Consider the following 23,934-nt stretch of genomic DNA (forward strand, 5'->3'; position numbering starts at 1 on the left):
TACCATCATGCTATTTTAAAACTGCTTAATAACAGAAGAAGCATGAACAATTGGATTGTAATGGAAAGTTTTGAAAGTGGAAATGGAAACCGAAACCAATTTGCAGCTCTCACAATGTTCTTTTATTGGAAAGGTTTAGGAAGCCATGGCAGGCCTAGAAGAATGACCTCATGAAACAGGTTCTATTAATTACAGATTGTTTCATGGACCACGTAACCCATCTGGAGAGTGGCAGAGGATACAGGACAATGAAGTTTCCTAAAGTAAATAAATAAGGATTTGAGAATCAAGCACTCGATGTTCCAGTTTCCTACTCTTTACTTGATGCTTCCCCACAGGTTTCTCATCAATAAAGTGTGGTTTATACAATGGTCGATCTATGTGTGTTCACCATTCTGTAAGACTTACATGGAGGCGCTAGGTATTTAAGATATTTGCCACAATAGTGACAGAGCCACAGTTTGAATGAATTGTAACTTGTCATTGTGATCTGTAACATTTTAGTAACAACACATTATTAGTGTATCCTCATGCCCTTCTTTCTGCAGCTCCTGCGTCTCATAATGATGGCGACAAACAGATAGGATCCCAAGTGGAAGGGGGACACTATTACCCCACAGTCGGAACCAAACAGATAGGATCCCAGGTAGAAGGTGGAAACTATGATGCCACAGTTGGCAGCAAACAGGTAGGATCCCAGGTAGAAGGTGGAAACTAATACGCCGCAGTTGGCAGCAAACAGGTAGGATCCCAGGTGGAAGGTGGAAACAAATACGTCGCAGTTGGCAGCAAGTGTATGGAGACACAATGGTTTTAGATAGGTTTTTATGCAGCCAAAGAGAGCTGCACACTACTTTTACACATAATATGTTTCAACAGCACAGCCTTGTGGGATGGCACACTGCTTTTACACAACATTTGATGCAACAGCACAGCCTTGGAGAACGGTACACTGGTTTTACACAACACCTCATACAAATTACTGGGTGTAGTATGCCACTCAGAGAGGGGTTTCCCTTTTAAGGACGGTGCCCCTTCATGATGAAGCATGACACCTCTGGTGTGTGAGGGGAACCATCCTTAAAAGGGAAATCCCCCTCTGAGTGGCATAGTACACCCAGTAATTTGTATAACCTCCTGTTGATTTCGGACCCGTAGCCTTTTTTGTAATATGAATAATTAGTGGGGAGTTGGCCCACGCAGGTCCTGAAATCTCCTCTAGCCCCCTTGTGTGCGTGTTTACACAACACCAGACACAATGTTGCAAACTTCCAACCAAGGTCTCTAAGGAAGAATCTCCACTTTCAACAGTTTTACAAATTTGGAGAAACTGTTCTAATAAGACTCTTTGAAAAACAACAGAAATCCTTGAAGGATAAATTGGTGAAAGAGGTTATCCCAGAAGGACTGAAGCAGGCGAATAAGAGGCCAAGAATCATAGACAACCTCCTGATCCCTTATGCATGAGTAGGAGAAGAAAGCATGGCCGTGGTTCTCATGTGTAATCCCTTAGCAAATTGTATTAAACGGATTAAAAAATAAATTGTAGAATGTTTGAGGTTGGTAAGAAGAATCTATCACAGTTCCCCTCTGATTGAACTGAGGTCAGAACCTCAGAAACCCTCACAACAATGGCCGACATACTTGGGGCGGTTGGTGTAAGTACATCAGACCGTCCGCCCTACTTATGGTAGGCATTCTGACCTACTTGTTTTTCTTCAGGAACACTATGAAAAGACTGGCAGTCTCAAACAGAAAAATACTACGAAAAAATGACCCTTCTTCCGAAGGAGAAAGGGCTCTCGGAGAAAACCCATCCGGGATTATTAGATAAAGAAGCGCTGTATAAGAAGCTTAAAATAAAAATGTAAGTCAATTTTGTATTTGACAAATGCATATTTAAATCCCTCGTATGTCAGAATGCTTTCAAGTACTCAGCATTCTGTAGCATTTTTATGGATTATTAACAAGAGGAGTGCCACGATACATGCATATTTTTCGTTTTCCAAAATAAATCCGGTATTTATTGGGTAAAAACGACTAACTTAAATTCCCAACACAGGAGTGAAGCCCAGAGCTCAGTATTACAGGTAGCACTTCTCTCTTCATTAACACAGATGCAGAGGTGGTACCAACTCAAGCAAAGAACCGCCTCTCACTCTGAGAGAAGGCACACTGGGAAGAATAGTCTCCTCTGATACCACCTGCGACAGACTCCCTTCTGAAAGCAGTCATGCTATCGAGATTAGACACCTCCATTGCCAAATAATCTAGGCTCCTTGCTGACATCACAAATTATCTTTATAGTATCGGGAAGAAATCACATTTAACATCTCTTTCCATACAACCAGCAGTCAAATACCATGAATGCAAATACATTTTTTTTATTACATATCAAAAAACATACATTTGTTGGTAATATGTAAAATCTAGTCATCAGTGTGAACATTTCATAGCATTATGACTGTTCTTGCTGTATAATAAATTAGTTCATGTTAACGTTAAAGTAAATTGAGTTTGATCCTGGTACACACCTCTGTAGTGTGGTTTGTAAAGGCTCTTGGATGTCCATACATAGGTGGTGTTTGGATGTTTGGTTATGTATCATTAATACAGATTTATAAAGTATTGGGTTTCAAATGTATTATGCCACTAATGGCCGTACAAACCACTTGTTCCTAAATATAATTTGTTCAGTTTAGAACTTGTTGCTGTTAACGTGAAAGTAAAGTGAGTTTGACCCTGGAGCAAACCCCTGTAGTGTGTTATGTATAAGGATGGGTGTGATGAAGAGCAGTCTTGTTGCTGTTCCTCACTGGCTGTGTGGTGGTGGTGGTGATGATGGTCGGCAGCAGGAAAAACTTCCCAGACTCAGCACCTTGTTAAAATGACCTCGGTGGAAAGCATTCGTTTTTACTATCTTTGGCTACTGAAGATGTATCCTTTCTTCTGATGTGCATATTCTATTGGTGAACTCCTTCAATTAAGCAAGGCTGGGCCATAGGAACACTGTGTATTTGGCAGTTCCAGCAACACAAAAGCACCTTACAGATGATTCTGAATCCTACGATCTATCTTATTTGTGGTCTGAGGACATCCCAATGGCATCACAAAGATTCAATGTTTGCTCATGAGGCAGCACATACTTTTTATGTCCGTTCATTCACCGGCAGTTTATAAAACAAGTGTTTCTTTTTACTTGTAAACACAAACCTGAATATCATTTATGTCAAAAATCTGTATCATTTGTGTTCCTTTACTTCTGAATCCAGATGTATTTTCCAGTGCCAAGGTTCAAGAAATGTAAAGCAGCGAGTCGATATTTTTGGATTCCAAGAGCTGGAATTCTTTACTGCTCAAGATTCAATCTTTACCTAACCATCAAGCTTTCAGAAACCTATTCAGAACTAAACTTTTCAACAGCTCTCTCTCAGATCAATAATTCTGCCATCATGCACTGATTCTGAACTTTCAGCATTTAGGAGTTGGTTGGGTGATTCTTTGTAAATAAGAAACGTCTAAAATATATTCATATACAATTAATCTCACCGTGAATCATTTACATAGTCAGTGGTGAGCCAGCAAATTTCCCAAGAGTCCAGCTTGATATTGGACACCGCTGAGGAAGTACCACTATGGTGGGTGCTTTTACATATGCATGCGATGATCGAAATGAGCATCATTTTTTCCCACGTCAGGGCTTCAGAGGTAAATGTTGTACGCTGCAAGCATTAACTCTCAGAGTTACAGGTCACATTTTCCTACTTTGACTTCTTGTGCCTTTGGACGTTGTTCTCTAGCAGCTGTCATTGAACCAGTTGTTGCACAAAATGGCCAAACACCAAAACCAGCTACAAATATCCTCCAGTCTGTGCTTGTTAAACTTATTTAAGTGTGTTGTTTTTATAGGTGTTATCACTAATCCCTGTAGTTAGCTGAAAATCCTTTCTGCAACTACTTCCAAATCCACTGCAATGGTATGGTTTCGCCCCTGTATGTGTTTGCTGATGTCTTCGTAGAATTGATAATCAACTAAAGCACTTCACACACTCACTGCACTCGAATGGCTTTTCTCCAGTGTGTATTCGCTGATGATTCCTTAATTTTGAAGATTCCTTAAAACTACTTCCACATTCGCTACAATGGAATGGTTTCTCCCCTGTGTGTGATCGCTGATGTATTTTGAGGTGTGATAACTGACTGAAGCCCTTCACACATTCACTGCAATGGTAAGGTTTATCCACTGTGTGTGTTCGCTGATGTCTTCGCAGGATTGATAATTGACTAAAGCACTTCACACACTCACTGCACTTGAAAGGCTTTTCTCCAGTGTGTATTCGCTGATGATTCCTTAATTTTGAAGATTCCTTAAAACTACTTCCACATTCGCTACAATGGAATGGTTTCTCCCCTGTGTGTGATCGCTGATGTATTTTGAGGTGTGATAAACGACTGAAGCTCTTCACACATTCACTGCAATGGTAGGGTTTTTCCCCCGTGTGTGTTCGCTGATGTTCTTGTAGGTGTGATAACTGATTGAAGCTCTTCACACATTCACTGCACTGGAATGGTTTTTCCCCTGTGTGTGTTTGCTGATGAATCCTGAGATTTGAGGAATCACTAAAACTACTTCCACATTCACTGCAATGGTATGGCTTTTCCCCAGTGTGTGTTCGCTGATGTCCTTGTAGGTGTGATAACCGACTGAAGCTCTTCACACATTCACTGCACTGGAATGGCTTTTCTCCTGTGTGTTTTCGGTGATGAATCCTGAGAGTTGAGGAATGACTAAAACTACTTCCACATTCACTGCAATGGTATGGCTTTTCCCCAGTGTGTGTTCGCTGATGTCCTTGTAGGTGTGATAACCGACTGAAGCTCTTCACACATTCACTGCAATGGTACGGTTTTTCTCCTGTGTGTGTTTGTTGATGTTTTTGAAGATTTGACAACCGACTGAATTTCTTCACACATTCATTGCAACTGTATGGTTTTTCTCCTGTGTGTGTTCGCTGATGTCTTTGAAGATTTGATAACCGACTAAAGCACTTCACACACTCACTGCACTTGAATGGCTTTTCTCCAGTGTGTATTCGCTGATGATTCCTTAATTTTGAAGATTCCTTAAAACTACTTCCACATTCGCTACAATGGAATGGTTTCTCCCCTGTGTGTGATCGCTGATGTAATTTGAGGTGTGATAACTGACTGAAGTCCTTCACACATTCATTGCAATGGTACGGTTTTCCCCCAGTGTGTGTTCGCTGATGTCTTTGGAGTTGTGATAACTGACTAAAGTTCTTCACACATTCATTGCATTTGCACGTTGCTTCTCCTGTGTGTGTTTGTTGATGGCTCTTTAGTAGTGATGACAAACTAAAGCTCTTGCTGCATGTGTTTGATTCTTCTTTCTTGGTTAGTGTCTCTAGGTCGGGTTTAGAATTGTCTTCTTCCCATGACTGTGTTTCCTGAAGAGCTAACATGGTTGATAAAGCACTTGTGTTATTCTCACATTCTCTGTATGTGTGTGGTATATTGGATGCTTGATTTCAGATTTCACAACGAAATACAAGACTCACCAACAACATATATTATAATTGTGGCAATTAAAGCTTCTTTGTAGGTGGTTATGTCTTTAGATTGTATAATGGTTTTGCATGTTTATGGGTAAAGATTAGTCTTCCTAAAGGTCGATGCAAATTGGGACAGTCTGTTGTAGATCAAAGACTCTCTCTTTCCTTTATCCTTCAGTTGTCTGGCTCCCCTCCATTGTGCTTTTCTCTGGCTCCTATGGTTTAGCCAGAAATAGTTTACAATATAACTAGCGCACTGAATGGTGGTCTGCCATCATTACAGGAAACAGAGCAATGCTGTATCCACCTCACACCGATCCAATGATCAAAGCTTTGAGACTTGTTTATACAGGCAGTAGTTAGTTATTGTTGTTGTGTTATATTTCTAGAGGTCATTTCTTCGTCTTGTGGTGTGGAGGTGCACAGCTCAGGTTCTTACATCCACTGAATTGCTCTTGACTGCTTCTTCCAGGATCTATCAGTTTATGTTCAGGTTCCTCAGTCTCCGACTGTGCAGCTCTTTACCTGAATATTGAAGCTCATTTTTTCTGACGGCTTTTTGGAGATTTACACGATTATTGTCATTATTCATAATCATTTGTGCATTCAAGGCTGGTTTCCTGTTGGATGTAAAGAGATTTATCACTAAATGGAAATGTAAGAGAATGTACATACACAATATTTAAATATTTGTAAAAGACATCTCTTCTTTACCATTTTTTAAAGTAATCAAGAGACATTTCACCATACACAGATATTTAACTAAATGTTCTATTGAACATGCCACATCGTAATTCAGAAAAGGAGGTGATTTACCAGTGTTTACAGAGTAACTTAGTAAAGAAAGGGCACTCACGGAGCACCCATTCGCTAGAGGTATAGCTTTAGGAAGACGCACATGGTCAAGATTTCATTTAAACAAGAAGACAGTGTGGAAAAAGAGATGAATCAGGATATGCTGCTTCAGTTTTACGAAGTGTATAATAACGGTAACTCTTCAGGAAGTATATGACAAAGGAAACTCTTCAAGATGTAATAAAGGTAACACTTCAGGAAGTATATAACAAATGCAGCTCCATTCACACTGATCTTGACAATACTTTCCTGTTCACACAGGATCAGCTGAAGTTCCAACTCCTGTCTTTACTTTTCTGTTTGTTAAGTTATCTTTGCACTTACCTGGGGTTGGTCTAATCATTTGTGGGAAGATTGCAGCATTTATAATAGAGATTCAATCACTGCCAGTGATATACCTTCGATATCCCTGCTGCCAAGAAGTGTGTGCTTTTTCTCTTTTTCTACCTTACCATGGTATCTGACTTAATGTCTTACGTTTGCTTTAACTCATCTCAGAAGCGGTCAGACGGGCGCGCGCTGCTCCCGGAAGACATACAACTATTTTGTCATCGCTGAATATTTAGTCAAGGCTCCCAACATGTGACTCCAACCAGCTGCTGGATGTCAATTGAGCCCATAGAGATCCATTGAGACCAGCGGTATTCAATACCCTTTACAATATATGATTAAATCTATTTCTCGTGTTGGTGTGTTCGTTTCTTTGTATGTGCTATAAATACTCTTTGGTTCGGTAAAGTAAATATATTACTCTAAGCAATTGTATAAACCCGATAGAACCATTTGTTCTATTTAATTCCGTTTGCTGCCAGCATAATACTCTGTGGGTGGTTGGGGCGTTGGCAGAGTGGGACAAGATGTCCGTTGCTTGAGGGTGAGTGCAGCATTTAAACCTTTGGGCATTTCTTAAATTCAGCTTTACCTTATTCCGTGTTCATCACTTTCTATACTCCTGTCACGTGGGTGCTAGAGTCATTGTCGACATCTTTTAGTTAGCATGAGCCCGGTAGCCATGATGCTGCATTTGCGCACAACACTACATGTCTTTATTTTTACGAAACTCTGTTTATGCCTTTCACATGAGAACTCTCTGCTGTGCTTGTTCTCTGTCTGTTCCTGGAGTTTAGTCTGAACATTGTGAGCAAGGTCGATAAACACAGACTCTTGTTATTCTGTTCTGGCCAGGCCCTAGCATCTTAGACAAAACATACCAAGGCATCTGTTCTTGCTGGAAGCTTGTACTTTGATATTATGGGGATATACGATTGGGTGACACACACTTGGAGAGGGACCTTTCCAGGGAGAAGAGCAACATGCACCTGTGATGTAGAAATGCGATCTATGGCATGAGGTATGGGTTCTGCTGACAAAGCCCAGAGATCTTCTATTATATAATAATACTTCTGCTTACAAAGGGGAGGGTGGTTAGGCCTTATAGTCCTTTATCCACAGTCTTTATAACATGACATCTCCCCTTATGATACATTGCCTTGCTGCAAAGCTAACTGTATTGATATTATACATGTTGCTGCTGGTTGTGGCACGTATACTGCATTTTTGAGCACGTTAGTCTGATCTTATTGTGGACAAGTACGAGAATGTGAGAGAAAAGGTGTGTCTTATTACGTGATACCTGAGAGATACAGGAGTGTTGTGTTCTTCGTTGTCTAATCATTGGTTCCTCCGTTTGTGAGTAGGAGAGCAAGTGAGACACTATAGCTAGTCAGTCCTGGGCTCGAGGGCACTAAGGTGGTAGGAAGGCTTAGCCCCTATACACCGAGGTCCCATAATCCTGCGCATGGTTCTGTGTATGTGCAGAAACCCTGCAACACTCCCTTATGTCTGTGTGCTCGCTCAGCAAGGTTAGCTGACAACTAAAGCAGGGGAGTGACTTGATGCACACATCGGCCATGGTTGACAGTACAAGGATCACAAGCATCAACAAAGAAGCTTGCCCGGGACATACAAATGGAGGAAGTACACAGGTAGCTCCTTATGAGGTACAAATAGAGGAGGTGAACACGTAGCACACATTCCTTTTTGTGTCTGTTTCAGGCCTTCACTGGGCTGGGTATTGGTGTACACCGTCTCTTATTTCCGCAGCTGATAAGGGCACTTAGTGCATGGGTGCTACCACTTTGACCCTTTACGAGCGGGGGTGGGGTGAAGAGCCTTAGAAAGCAAAACACCTGGAGGTTGCCTGCCTAGGGGAGAAGATGAGGGTCCAGGTGTCAGAAGATATCACAGAGGCAGAGAAGCAAAATCGTCAGTCTGGTTGCAGAAAAGTAAAGGATTTTGAATCTTTCTAAGGTTAGGAGGCATAGAATTACATAGAGTCGGAGCTAGGACATGGAAGGAGTAACCTCCTGTTCTGGCTCTGCTGTGGCGAGGGATGTGGATGCACTGACAGAGAATAGTATTCTGAGGGCATTGAAAATTGCATCTAGGCAGCTAGGCTGGGTGCTCCTTGCTTGCATAGGATTTTGTGAGAGATGCATAGGGCTTTGAACTTTGAGCGCTTTCCAATAGGTAGCCAATGGAGCTTGCTCAAAAGTTGGGAAGCAGAGCTGAATTGGTTCAGAATAGATTTCTTTGAGCCCAAATAGAGACCGCAATATTCACTTCACCTGCAGAGCCATCAATTTGGTGGCATGCTTCATCATCATCGGACCCACCCAGTGACACCTAGTATGTCCCGGGTGTGCTACGACGCCTGATTACAGCGGAGCTGGTATATTGCTGAGAGTGCAGTGAGGTTGGGTGAGTTGTGATTTAAAACGGCTTGGTGGTGGTCCCAGTACCCGATGGTAAATTCAATTTTAATAACTGGGCCGTCACCAGCGGTTAAAAGTAAGGCTACAGGACGCGTGAGGGTGGCGAGTTACTGCCCCCTGCGTCCTTCAGATGGTTGACATGTTTCAGTCAGTGCCTTAGAGTGTTCTGGCTTTCCTCAGAACCGTTTTTTTAAAAAGGTGTGGTGAAATAAAACAGACTTAGTGTTGTGGTACAGACTATGTGATACACTCACTAAGGCGTTTTTCTATATGTAAGAGGGGGATTCCCTTCTCATGCATACGCTTTGGGTTATTAGCCAAGGCTTCCTGGAGGGAAGCGGTAAGGGGATGACCAGTCTTTCTGGTCAGTGCCTGCCTTGTACCTGTTGTCCCGCCGTCGTCCTCCGGTAGGGACTCGGACTAGCTAACTAGTCCTCTCTCTCCCTCTTGTTACACGCGTAGAAATTAATGTCACATCTACAACGGCCAATGAAGGGTTGAGCGAGAAGCAAGGTGTAATGATGTGATTAACCCTGGTTAAGTACTGTTGTGTCACCAAACACAATTTAACACCACAGGACACAGTAGCTTAGTCTTCAGTATTTATTCGTGGGAACAACGAGCCAGCGCTCCTCTCACGACAGAAGAGAGGCAACAACTGTCTTTCTTAGAACTCCCCGCATCCCAACACCATGGCAACACATGGGGTTCTGTATAGAACCTTAAACAAGCATATCTAGGTACAACATATTACCTCCTTTTGTTAAAAACAACCAAATTAAAAGCATACAATAAAAATAAACAAAGAAACAATAATTAACAAAATTCAGAATGCCTGAACATGGAAATACAAGAAAAATGTCTAGTATAGAACAATTAATGCAGATGAGATAACATAGAAATTTTGAAAAGTTCATCGTAAACTCCAAGGAACACGTGTAACACGAATAGATCTCCTTGGCACATGACTTGTCATAATGGTTTCAGAAGCATTACCTGAAGGTACATTAGTTGGTCCAGAATGAGAATTACCTGCAGAAACATTAGTTAGTCCAGAAGGCAAAACAACATCACCCGTGGTGCCATTACAATTATGTACAGTAGAGTGAACTTTCACAACGTTTCCCGCATTCCACCAATGCCCACCACGTACCATAATGGCACCACTACAAACTTTCTCGACACAGACAGGTTCACCAAAGGACATACCACCTTTTTGACAAATTAGTGTTTCTGACCCGAACCATGTCCCCAGGTCGCAAATTGACTGTCTTGAGTGACTTCTTTTGATTATACCTGTCGGACATCTTCTGCGCAACTTCGACTCGAGATTCTAAAGCAACATGATCCACCCAACATGAAACTTTGTCACAAACAGTTCTTAAAAGCCAAGCTGGATAAAGAGCAGAAGTGGGTACTCTACCTTTGAGTGAAACAAAGGGTGCAACTATTGTGAGAGAATGTGGCGTTGTGCGATAACACCACAACATGGATCTGACAGCACCCTCCACATCAAAACAATTATGTTTAGCCCACTTAATGCATCCACCACATCCCTGTTCATCCTTTAAACCAGACCGTTGGTTTGCGGTTGTCCAACCGAACTTCTTAGATGTTTCACGCCAGATTCATTCAAAAACACGCTCATTTCCTGATTAACAAACTGCACACCATTATCAGAAACTAGAGCCTCTGGAAACCCTTCTCTTATAAAGATCTATTTAAGGAAAAGAATAGCATTGCTTGCTGTGGGAGAAGCACAAAACTTGACTTCAGGCCACTTGCTGTGAAAATCCATTAACACAAACGCAAAGCGTAAGTTGTAGGGAAGAAAATTGAACGGACCCACCAAATCAATCCCCACCTTAAGCCATGGCTTTATAGGAAAAGAGATGAGCTGAAGAGGAGATCTGGGAATGTTGTATTCTGGGGTGTCTAATCACTTGTTTCTCTGTGAGTGAGTAGGAGAGCAAGTGAGACACTATAGCTAGTCGGTCCTGGACTTATGGGTACTCATGTGGTAGGATGACTCAGTCCCTACTCACTAAGAACCAATAATCCTACGCATAGCTCTGTTCTTGGGCAGAATCCCTGCAACAGGGCCCTCTCTAAATTGTGTCCTGTCTGACATCCTACCCTGGGAGGCTTGATCAGTATCTTTAGTTGGGTCACAACCCTGCCCCTTGGAATGCAGGTGCCAATTCTACCCCTTCTTAACCAACCCAAGAAGGCCCCTCAAAGTCAGAGGTCTGCAATTACTTTTGAGCCCCTAGATTATGGCTGTATTATTAGGAATGCACAAATGCTACTGTCCCCCCAGAACCCAGCTGTGAATTGGAGACAGTCAGATAGGCACACGGAGCCACGAGCACAGAAATGCCCACTTTCTCAAAGAGGTATTTCCAACATCGTAATGTCGGATCTACTCGCTCCACCGGAGAGGGTTAGCTATTTTGAATTCATCAATATCAAACACTATACTGCCACACTTCTGCATGCAAGAAATCCAGCTTCAGCGCCTTTCCACAGAACCCTCAAATCAATCCAATGCGGGAAACATGCCCTACTGGACCGAACACACCACCTGGTGCCATTCATTACCAGTGCATGTAGCACAAACGCACACATGCCCTACCTCTTCCCGACACCGCACCCTGTCACTAGGAAGTACTCCGATATAGCAAGAGAATGGCAGAACCTTTCCAAGTAGCCTTTTAAATCCCAAGCCAAGTAACAGTAACCTGCACACACAGACCCCGTCATGGCAAACCTGTGGCACGTTTAAAGAGCTACCTCCATTGGTGGCACAACCAGTGCTGCAGGCCCATGGAGGAGCCTTTGAGTTACATGTTCTAGATATATATCTCACCTATAGACAAAGGATTTACAGCTAACTCAATTCAGCCAATCATGTCTACACTAATCACCAGTATGTATATGACGGGCACAGCGTTTTGGCACTAAATAGCAGTGTCAAAAGGGCTCAAAATCCTAAGCCTAGCACATAGATCAGCGGAACACCGGAAGGGAGAAAAGCAAAAAAAGTCCAGGAAATGTTCCATCGAAAGCGCCATTTCCAACAGAACTTATTAGGTATGGTATGTAGGATACAAAATTACAGATCTGTGCAGTATGTGTATTAACCTACGTGGAAGCTTACATTAGGCAATGAACCAACGTTATATGCTGAACTCACAAGCTGTTCCAGTAACATCAGAGCCTCGAGTGAGCAAATCAGGTTTGCCGAAAGGGAGTAGCCTTGACGAAGTTAGTAGACGTGCTCTGCCCAACATCTCGTAACCGATTTGTCACGTCGTTTTAGATAGTATTCTAACTTCCGAGAATTTCTCATTTATTAACGTGCCTTCAGGGTTTGACTACAGGCGTCCCTTCAACTCCTCGAAGGACTCATGAGGCCCAGTGAAGGTCTCTGATCATGTATGTAATTAACCTCAATCACCACGGTAACATGACAATGTGCTTGCAATTTATGCTTTTTAAATGTTTATATGTTTGTAATGTCTTGTTAGTCCAATTATCACAGCATTTTCCCCACTTTATACGCACTGTTTTGGTGTATTTTCACCACTATATAACAATTGAATCACCAATGATTTTTAACCCATTGTAGACCAGAAGGTCGAGCAATTTTTCCTTTTTCTTTCTCTTCGTACCTCTGCAAGACTTTTGAGATTTAAAGCAAACCAATTAGGTGCTGTATATACTTTTGTCCTTATTTTTATCACTTTAACTGTGCTGATAGCAACATCAGGAGTGGGAGCATCATTTCTCCTTTGAGGTCCTGACGAAAAGCCTTGGGGTAGGGCCTGAAACTAGTCGACCAACCTGGGAAACAGTAGGTAGTCACGCCTCAAGCATTTCCCGCTTGTCCCCAGATTTCTGTAACTCATTTAGGGGTAGAAAAAAAAATTTGTTTTTGTCACACTATTTTGATATTTTTAACGTTCACTTCCAAAACCCACTCCATCTTCATAACAAGACCACATAGGTGTATAGGTGTACAGGGACACCCTTATTTTTCTATTAAGTGCTCCCGTGAATTTGTAGGTAGCAGCATGCCCCATCCATAGAGGGCAGGGATGGACCATGATGACGCATGCCACCGAGGGGAGACCTGGGGAAGGGGTGAGGGTTATTTGAAACAAAACGTTTTTTCTTTCTTTACAGTCCTAGCAAGGAGTACGCTTTCCTTCTGCAATACAAGGGACTCTCTTTCTGGTTATTTGACAAGTTTCATGGAGGACGAGTCCCTATCTCTCCTACCTCTACTCTTCCCCCTTGTGATTTGACATTAACCTATTTATACAGGAGGACGGTTGGAACCTAGGACCTCCTAGCTATCTCACTAAGGTAAAATTGGTAACACGCAGGAAAATACATTGATTCCTCCATTTGGTTCATTTACACCGTTTGTTGATTGGGAATAAATCCCAGATCCACAACTCTAAAGTTGGTTCAATTATTGGTGCCACTAAACAGCACATTACACCTATAACTCTTGAAGACTCACATTCAATTCACACTTAAATCACATTTTTAGCTCACAACATAATTAAACTTTTGGAAATTTCCACATAATGTTCATTACATTTCTTTTCCTGCCCTTCTTTAAGAAATCTCAGTCCCACTCCTACTAACGTATTTCTTTCACATTTTGATCAATATCTATTAACTACTTTACTCCACCCTTCATGTTTTCCTCTCTGTGTCACTCTTATTTCTCTATTCTGGCCTCTTCTAGCATTTTCTGCTTGTTCATCTTGTTCTCCCCTTACTGCTGAAGTGACAAGCAGAGCAGAATGGAATACTTTACATAGACTCCTATATCATAGTACAATCCTCATCAACACACAGTTGACGAGAGAGTACAGTAACCCTTTGCAGCATTATCATACAAGTAGCCTTGGGTGCTTTTGTCACTCACACATTTGGAGGTTGTGCTGAAGTCTCACTCAAACCTGCCTAATTCTACCAAACTATGGGGAAGAACTAGAACTTAACGTGACTTTGCTGAGACGTCTGCAGTGTGCCGAGAAGTACCTGACTATTCTGCACAGAGCAGACCCTCTTACAACAAGTGATCATAAAGATTTCTGTACAGAGAGGAAAGGCCAATAAGAGTGACTGACAGTCGCCAACATCTGCTAAGACAGACACCCTTTAAAAAGACACACTGTCGACGTGTCTTATAACAACACACACACACACACACAGCCTGCAAAGACAACGCTACCCTGTTCACATGAACACATATAAAACCTGCAGAGATTAATGAAAAACACAGACACATACTGCTTGGAAGGCCTCCTACCTGGGAGATTCAAGGTCAATGCACATACACACAATCCCTGCAGCAGACACACAAAATTTGCAGCAGATAATGCTATAAGCCAACCTATGCCGCTGGAAACTATTGCAGTGACTGAGGTTTTACCTAGACTGAGATAGGAAAACAGGGGCAAAGGGGCACGGGCAGCAGGGAAGCCTTGACAGTAAACTGCCTGGAGGACATGCTTCTGACACAGGGGTACAGGTGGGCAAGTCAACAAGCAGCGAGAGACGAGCAAAGAATGTGCACAGATTTCTCATAGAGCGCTAAGATGCAGTGCAGCGTGCACAGATTTTTCACAGTGCAGTATATGGCAGTGCAGTGCATAGATTCCTTATAGTGCAGTAAGGTGCACTGCAGCATGTACAGATTCCTCATAGTGCAGTAAGATGCACTGCAGCGTGTACAGATTCCTCACAATATAGTAAGATGAAGTGCAGGGACACAGATTTCTCATAGTGCATTAAGATGCAGTGCAGTACACTGATTGATCACAGTGCTGGAAGATGCAGTGCAGTGGTCCAGACTCTTCAGTGCAGTAAGATGCATTGCAGTGACACAGATCCCTCATAGTGCAGTAACATGCACTGCTGTGTGTACAGATTCCTCATAGTTCAGTAAAATGCAAAGCACCGTGCACAGATCTTAATACAAATAATGACCACAAACACCCACAGGGCCAGAAGAAAATCCTCCGTCCTCTCCCCCTCCTCACCTGCCCCCACCCCACCCAAACACAGGAGAAGGTGCTGACAATCTCCTACCTGAGCAGAAACCTGTGCAGACATTTCCAGGCTCTCTCCTTCTCCTATGACTGGGGTGGGGCAGGTGCACATCTGGGGTCTGGGAGGGTTGTGAGGGTCTGAAGATGAAGATAATTGCACAGAAAGACAGGGCGTCCTTTGCCCTCTGCAGCAGGCTGGACACAGACGAAGAGGCCGGAAGTGATGTCAGCATCTGCTGGTGGTGCTTGTGCTGTCTCTGCCACCGCTGACCTGGAACAGGAAACTCTTCTCCCTTTCATACAATGTGCCCAGTAGATTAATTTTAGCATGCGAGGAGCGCCCTCTGCTGGCCACTAACATCACCTCCATTTCCAGGCACCAGGAGAGAATACATTTCACACGAATAAACATTTTGTGGCAGGAAAGACCTATGTTTTTAGATGCCACAGATATGGATGTTTTTAAGACACACACAGTCCTCGTACAGGGTCTCACTCTCAGTTGCTGCTGTAGAAAATTATTTACAGCTTCAATTCACATGAGCATCTTCAAAACACTGATGCAGAGAACTAAAGAGTATTTACAGGAAGTTGTCAACTGGAAGCGAGACTTTGTATTTCATTTAGTAAACGAGAACATGTGTTAGTGGTGCAATTAAACTGGACAGCTTATTTCTTTTTCATTTTATTTTTTATCGGGTTTTTCAAATGCACAGCAGGGTATACAGCAACGTAAATAGAGAAAAATACCATGAAGTTTTATTCACCAGATCAAATTCAGTTTGGCATAAGGCATGCTTTAATGCGTGAATTAAAAGAAGAGCCTGGAGGATGCATTACGGCAGTGCCAACACGTAAGTGTATTGTTTTGTTTGTGTTTGCGGGCTCTGCCTACAGCCCGTACACACTTTTCATGGAAGACTAGACATGTGGCAGACGTTGGGCTCTGCAGGTGCACAAGGCCAGGGTTTTTCAGGCCAGCTCAAGTCACTGTTCTTTCATTTCACCGCTGCGCCTCCTTATCTCACTTTCCAGACCTATGGCAGCAGGAGACAGCTCAGCGCTAGCCTCTGGCGCCCCCCCCCCCCCCCCCCACCCTGCAGGCTTGAGCAGAGCCCACTGTGACTCTGCTGTGCTTTTCATGCTGTCACCTCAGGTTGGGTGGACCCCTTTCCACAAGATAATTACCGAACAGTTGTTGTTGCCATAGTTTGCCTCAAGTGCCCCCTCACGATAATTTATTTGCACCTCAAACCCTCAGGTGGAACAAACTTGTCATTTCTCATTAGAACTTTTGTGTCACTCGTTGTTAGTTCATCCAGAATCTTAACAAATTGTCTCACAGAAGGACCAACCATGCTCTCCCTACGCTCGCCATGCACTACCATTGGTTCAACACTCTTCAAGACTACGTCCGATCCATGCAGGAACGCCCAAGGCATTAAGCGGGCCAGGTCCTGCTGGTGCTCACTGGCCGTTCTAAATATCAGGTACTGAGATTGTTCCCTATCGGGCTCTCCATTTTTAGGTCTCAGCTAGCGAAGGCTGCGCTTGCCTAGTCTCGCTCGCGAGATTTAATGACTTGGAGAAGAGGGGCTTGAACCCGCCCCTCTTCTCTCCTCTTCTCCATTGGCTGGCCTCTTGAATACTGGTCAGCCATTGGAGAAGTGGTTTGTCTCTCCAAACAGGCCCCGTCCTTTTCGGATTCGGGGGCGTGTTTTTTGTCGATTATTCGATGGGCGTGTTTATTCCATTCTTTCTCTCCTCCAACCAATGGCAAGAGGAGAGAAAGAAAAACACGCCCCAGAATCTGAAAACGCCGCAGCCTTTCTCCGAGGCATTTCTGCTTCACCTCGGAGAAAGGAAGTGGTGTGCTTGTTTCTCTTGAAATTATTTGGGGCATTATGTGTGAAAGCACTGCATACACAGGAAGACGATATACTCTAGCTACTATTTCTCCCTTTTACCCATCCCCACACACAGTATCACCGTTTGCCACAGACACACAAAACGGTGGGCTCCAGGTCCGTAGTTTCCTATCCATTCCTGACCTGCCCATTATTAGCATTAAACCAACTACCCACTGCCTGCGCCCCTCTCAAACTTAAAAGTTGACTCTTAGCATTTGTGCAAACCCCATTTGCTAAACAATACACCTTTCAAATGAAAACTTGTAGAGTAGAATTATCGCTCAAAAGTTTATGGCGGGAATGAGCTAAACATCATCGGTTCATGACGCTTTTATTTTTTATTATTATCGGAAGACGCTGTACTCCTTAGTTATTGAAGTATTCACATCTGCCCAACGCATCATGGCTACTACCGCCCTTATAACGAAGCCTGCTATTGATACCTTTCCCATCATGGCTACTGGTGTCCCACTGTCAGTATGTGCCCCCAAACCATCTTGGCCGTCGGGCTGCTGTGCTGAGAGTGGCAGCCAGGGCAGGGCTTGGAGCGTGCACAGGCACTGCAGATGCTGAAAGCTTGTGTCTCCGCCCGCAGCGGCATGTGAACCGATTCCAGAGGAGTGTGTGAGCGGTGCGCGGAGGAGAAGGAGTTGGGCTGTGTTCTCCCGCAGGCATTAGCCTCTACCCGGGTGCGCGGACCAGCATGCTCCCGCATCCACCATGAGCTCGTGCCGGAGCCGAACAGGGGGTCTCCCGCCCCTGCCCCTGGAGCAGGAATGCGGGCGAGAGCTGAGCAGAGGGGTGGCCGAGGTGAGCCAAACGTGCATGCCTTTCTGGGTGGGTGGGCAGAGTACCTTGTGCTTTGGGTCAGATCCGTGGCTTCTACTGTGGGTGAGGTGGAAGATTCGCAGCAGCGGCGGATCTGGGAGCACAAAAGCAATTTTAACAACCGGTGTGGATGAGGCTATAAAAATGCACTCCCCAGCAACATTGTTGCTGGATGCCCAAAATGCGATGACAGTGCATGTAAACGTTACAAGGCTGTACAGAAACACCAAATAGTCCTTAAAAATGTGTCATTTATAAACGTAGAGGAGGCTTTCACGTCTGCACTCAGCCAGCTACAGAGCTTCAGCCCGCGCCGATCTCCTTTCCGCAACTGAAGCCAACTCCGGCTATCTGATTTTGATGTTCATTTAGACTGAGTATCGTTTTTTGGGAAATCCTCATTGAGAAAGACGAGTTTCCTTAATATTGTCTGCATACTGACTGCGTCCTCTGTTGCTCATGCCATGTTTAAAATGGCAAGCACCACAGTGTTATTAGACTCTGCTGTGCACAGTGGAAACTGAGCTTTGATTTCTGATCGTTCACAAGCCGGTGATAGTGTGGTTTGTACAGCACACGCCTGAAAAGACTAGTGTGGGCAATACCTTCGGCAAACACAATATTGTGAGACTAGGAGTTTATATACGTCAATTCACAACCATGTGCCATTTCCATATCTGTGCACGCTATAACATTCCAAAAAGTGACCGTGCCCCTTACACCAATAATTTTCCTAGCATTGTTTTATCACGGAAAGTGCATACCACCCGGTGGAAGAAAATCCGAAAGCCCCGGATTGAACACCACAGTTCAAAAGCTCTAGCTTAACATGAACATGTAGGGATTACATCAAGAGTTCAGTGAGGCTCATGTGCGGACCAGCATCGACTGCACTGACTGCAGCCGGTTCAGCTCTCCCCGTTCTGAGTCTGCCTCCCTCCTCCTCTACTCTTACCACTCTTCTCATTTCTTTCTCTTCCTTCTCCTTTCTCGCACTCGTGTTGCTGTCCCTTTTCCTCCTTTCATTCCCTTTTCTGCCCTCCTCGCTCTTCCATCCTCTAGCCTTTCTCTCACTTGCCACTCTATCCACTTTTCCTGCTTCCTTTTTCTTCTCTCCCCTTCATTCTGTCTTTTTCCCATGTTATGCACTCCCATCCTTACCAGCTTTTCCTTCTCTCTGTCGCCTCTCTCTTGTATTCCTTCCAACCGAGCCATCATGCCACATAACTCCTATCAGCATGATTTCATTCAGCGCCACACAGTTCCACGCAACACCATTCCATTCCACACACTACCATTCTACACCACACAATTCAACAACACACCTCATAATTCAACTCAACAACACATATACACAACACACCACATACATCCAATCCACGCCACAGAATACCACATAATCCTATCAAATTCAACAACACACCAGGTAGTTAAACTCCACCATACCACTACACAACACAAAATACCATTCCACATAATTTCACTCCATAACACAGAATCCCAGGCAAGGTTTTAAAAACAAAAACATAAACAAAAATAATGTAATGAGCAATGCCAATAGCTCTAACTTTAACAATGCCGAGACCATTGCATTGTAAATGCTTGTTGACTGTACCCTCAGGGTGAAAAAAAAAATGTTAACTCTGCAGCAGTGCAACCCTTCACTGCCTTTGATGTAACTTCAAAGAACCTCGTTTTAGTTCTTTCACAGTCTCATTTCAGAACGGAAGTATTTTCAGTACTATATACAACAAAGCCATAGTTGATGCTTAATTATCGTAGGCAAATAACAACCAATGACAAAGCCAATAGTCCTAGTTTGTTGTAGGTGTAATCTTACGTGGTGTATTATATATGTGAATGCAATGACAGAAGCAGCATCATTTTTGTCTGGTGGCACACTATGCTAAGCATAGGTTTTTAACTTCGATGTTTTTAAGCCACGCCCTTAATTACATCGACCACACCCCTTTGAGAGACCCCCAGTTTTCATCCCACTTAAGTCCCTGCGAACCCAATTCATCAGAAGATACCCAGCCACGGCTACATTCTTCCACATCGCACAATGAAACCAAAGCCCCTTCCTGATCCCAGGCAGACCCACTGGACACTCCAAAGACATGTCAGAAGGCAGCCAGCTTGCGCGTTCTTTCATATTGATATGTGGGCAACGTTGTAACAATACTCCTGAAGTCTGGAAGCCAGTTTAGCTAGCCTAACTGAGCCCTTACCAGTACCACCAGGACTCAAAACTTTCACCAAGGGTTTGTGATCAATGCGTATGCAAAAATGTAAACCCCATAAATAGGTCCTAAAATGCTCGACAGAGCAGGCAGCTGCTAGGGCCTCGAACTATATAACTGAATAGTTGCTTTCACGTTCCCTCAATGGGCATGAGGGAGAAGCCACAGTTTTTTTGGGTACCCGTCTGCACCTGGGATAATACTGCCTCCAAACCATGCGCACTGGCATCCACCATTAGAAATCCTTTAAGGTGAGTGTCAAAAGGTGCAAGAATTCCCGCCTCACAAATCTCACCTTACACGATCAAAAGCACTTTGCTGAGCATTGCCCTAAACCAATGAACACCCCTTCCGCAATAACATTCTAGATTCTTCAGTCTTTGATCTTTGTTTGCCAAATTAGGAAAATAAATTGTATAGTATTCGACCAAGCCCATAAATGAACGTAACTGGTCTTTATCATGTCGAATGGGTGCAGACTTAATTGCTTTCAAAAAGTAAATTTTAGGTGGAATGCCCTGCGCCGAAATCATACGGCCAAGATTTTACATTTCCTCTACAAGGAACTTGCAGTTCTCCTTCCTTAGGGTAAGACCAGCCTCCCTTAGCCTACCTAACATGGACCTTAAGATGTTGTTGTGTTCCTGAATGGATGCTCCAAAAACCAGAATATTATCTTGGATAAAGTTTAGGTTTTCCAGATCTCTGAAAACCTCCACCATAATCCTTTGAAGCATAAGACACACAATTGATGGCTGGAATGCAGAAAAAATCAGAACATTCACCCCCAGTCAAGAGATCTGGGATAAATTCATCATTCTTTTGCTCACCATGCCACCTCAGTTTAGACCTGGCCATATGCAAATCAGTCTTGACCCTGTGCCTCATGGTAAGAGTCTAGACCGAACTGCCAAGCCAGGTACTCTCTGGACCAGAAACAAGCATCCTGGGACCGGTTTCGGGGTTTCACCCCTCATCAGCCAGGCTAGCTTGAATCCAGTGGCACAGTGAGCCTGGGACCCACGTCTGAGCATACCCTGCGCAATTAGAGTGAGACAGCAAAAGACACACTATTCAGTCGCTGCAGCTAGGAGCGGTGGGGCCAGCTGGGAGGATTTCGAGAGACGACCACAAGGGAATAATAAATGAATAATTAATTTTCCCTCTTGGTTGTCTCTGAAAATCCCCCCCCCCCCAAGCCGGCCCAACTGCCTCACCGCTCTTACATGCACCGGCCGCAACTGACACAATTGATCGACGGACTGGCAAACAAATCAGAACATTCATCCCCAGTCAAGAGATCTGAGTTAAATCCATCATTCTTTTGCTCACCATGCCACCCCAGTTTAGATCTGGCCATATGCAAATCAGTCTTGTCCCTGTGCCTCATGGGAACAGTCCAGCCTGAACTGCCAAGTTAGGTCCTTCCTGAACTGGAAACAAGCATGATGCGACCAGTTTCGGGGTTTTACCCCTCATCAGCCAGGCTAAATTCAATCCAGTGGTACAGTGAGCCCGGGTCCACTTCTGGGGGCATAACCGGCGCACTTAGGGCGAACAAACAAAAGACCAAGCAAAACCCCTTGTGCTAGGGTTAAAAACAGCAAGGAGGAAAAGAGGTATGACAGGAACCATTAGATCAAGTCGTCCTCAACTTAAATCGACATGTTTTAGCCTATGACCTTGAAAGTGTCATGGCTTTCCTCAGGATAGTGAGTGAGCTACTGCTGTAATAGTGAAAAGAAATAACAACAATGGTAAGTGTTTCAGTAAACTGTATTTGATACTAGACCAGTGATCAAGGGGTAGCAAGATGGTGGATTCACTGGTGGTACCTGTAGGGGAACAAAAAACAACATACTGAGAAATGTATGATTATGTATACAACTCATAGTGAGCCAGCCACTATGAGTTGTATACTTACTCATACATTGCCTGGTATGTTCTCCTTGCTGTTTTTAACCCTAGTATAAGGCAGCCAGAATAAAAGTATGCGGTAAACCTTGTGGCTAGCTTTAATTCACCCTCATTAGCACTGTACCACTCACAACACTCTGCCAGCCCACATCGGGTCTGAATGAGAAACCCTCTGAAAAAAAAACATCCCTGGGCTCTTCCCTCGCAGCGAGAGGGTTGTAGCCCGCACCATGACTAGGCTTCATTGTGCGAGGAGGATTCCCAATGATGAAGCATGCCAACTCTGCTGGGTGAGGGAAACTGTCCTTTAAAGGGACGCCTTCTACTTAGCCAGCCTCTCTTACCTTTTTCAATCAATAACAATATGCAGGTCAAACTGATATCCTGACCCCAAAGTCTTTGGCCCATCTTCAGCCACATAAGCTTTTCCCACGACCTGTTGTGATTTGAACTCAATGGGAGACAAAAAATATCCCAACACTTCTATCTTTTCTCCCTGTAACCTCTAGGATTAATTGTAAAGCACAACAAAGCTTCCTACACCTATCTAGTTCAATATTAGGCACTATGTCCATATGATAAGGCAAAACCCGAGAGCAGTATGCTGCGGACTCCGGAGGCTGATTTTTTGGATCTCTTGATATTATAAATGATGTCTACCTCTCAAACTCGTGTGGACAATTTATACGTATGGACTTAATACTGGGAATCGCTTGAACATTAATCTGCCCAGATATATAGCGTGTTACCTGCAACATTGGCAGCGTGACACCTGATATCTATATCCTGTTACAATTCTACGGGTCCGTACAGCTCAACATAGGCATATTGCTGGCCGGTATCAACTCCTGGCCCTGATATTGATTTTACCTTTTTGTCACCTCAGTTGGTTCTTTTCAAATAACAAATACATCAATTGAAGTTGTCTTATGTCTGGTGCTTCCATTTAAAGCCCTTCTTCCAAACCAACGGATTTCAATATTGAATTTGTACCCTCACCGCATGACGTTGGACATGAAGTTTGGTCTTGTAGTTGTTGCCTTTTGAAAGACCTATCAAACATGCCCTGAAGAAGGAGCCTGTATAAGATATATAGGATCTCCGAAACGCGCGTTGGCGCTGGTCTTGTGTATAATTTTATGGTTTATCGTTTTTAAAAAACACTTTCCTTCCTTTGTTAATTCTGATGTTTATTGTTCTAGTTTTTGTATTGTATTATGTATATGTATTTTTTATTCATGTCATCATGGTGTGGGTTGTTGAAGATAAGTTGTATTTGTGTCTTACTATTGTGATGTAATATGTACTATATGTATTAATATACAGTTTAAAATATACATGTATATGTTTTCCCAAAACATGAAAAAATGGAAAAATTACTAAATAAATGAATTGATCTATTTTTGTACACCGTTGACTGTGGGTTTTGCCTTATCATATGGACATAGTGCCTAATATTGAACTAGATAGGTGTAGGAAGCTTTGTTGTGCTTTACAGTTTATTCCCTGATTTCTTCCTCACATAATTGAAATATTCAGGGTCCCTCTGTTGTAGTTTATTGATTTACCTCTAGGATTAATATCTTTGGGGAGAAGAGTAACATACAGCCTCTCCTTTCTCCACATCTTCTTAGGTACGAACTTCAATAAAGAGGTGGAGTCGATCCATCAGTTCCACCCATCTGTCCAGAATCTGGAATGATGCCTTTGCAGGGGCGGCTCCTCCACTAGGACGGAGGAGCGTCGCCCAACTGCTTTCT

The 23,934-nt window shown here is 43.4% G+C and overlaps 1 protein-coding gene across 1 annotated transcript; it reads right to left on the reverse strand.

Annotated features, from left to right (window-relative positions):
- Positions 1–2,368: 2,368 nt before the first annotated feature.
- Positions 2,369–15,483, reverse strand: LOC146839484 (uncharacterized). Its single transcript, XM_085651514.1, has 2 exons — positions 15,317–15,483; positions 2,369–6,193 (listed from the first exon to the last, which is right to left on the reverse strand). The coding sequence occupies exon 2, from the start codon at positions 5,481–5,483 to the stop codon at positions 4,029–4,031; it is 1,455 nt and encodes a 484-aa protein (XP_085507640.1). The 5' UTR covers positions 5,484–6,193; positions 15,317–15,483; the 3' UTR covers positions 2,369–4,028.
- Between the last annotated feature and the right edge of the window lie 8,451 nt (positions 15,484–23,934).

This window comes from Triturus cristatus, chromosome 4_1 (genome assembly GCF_964204655.1).
Source record: "Triturus cristatus chromosome 4_1, aTriCri1.1, whole genome shotgun sequence".
Classification (NCBI taxonomy): Eukaryota; Metazoa; Chordata; class Amphibia; order Caudata; family Salamandridae; genus Triturus; species Triturus cristatus.

Bases quoted from the DNA above. Each gene is read 5' to 3' on its own strand.
- LOC146839484 (XM_085651514.1), bottom strand. From the start codon at position 5,483: ATGTTAGCTCTTCAGGAAACACAGTCATGGGAAGAAGACAATTCTAAA.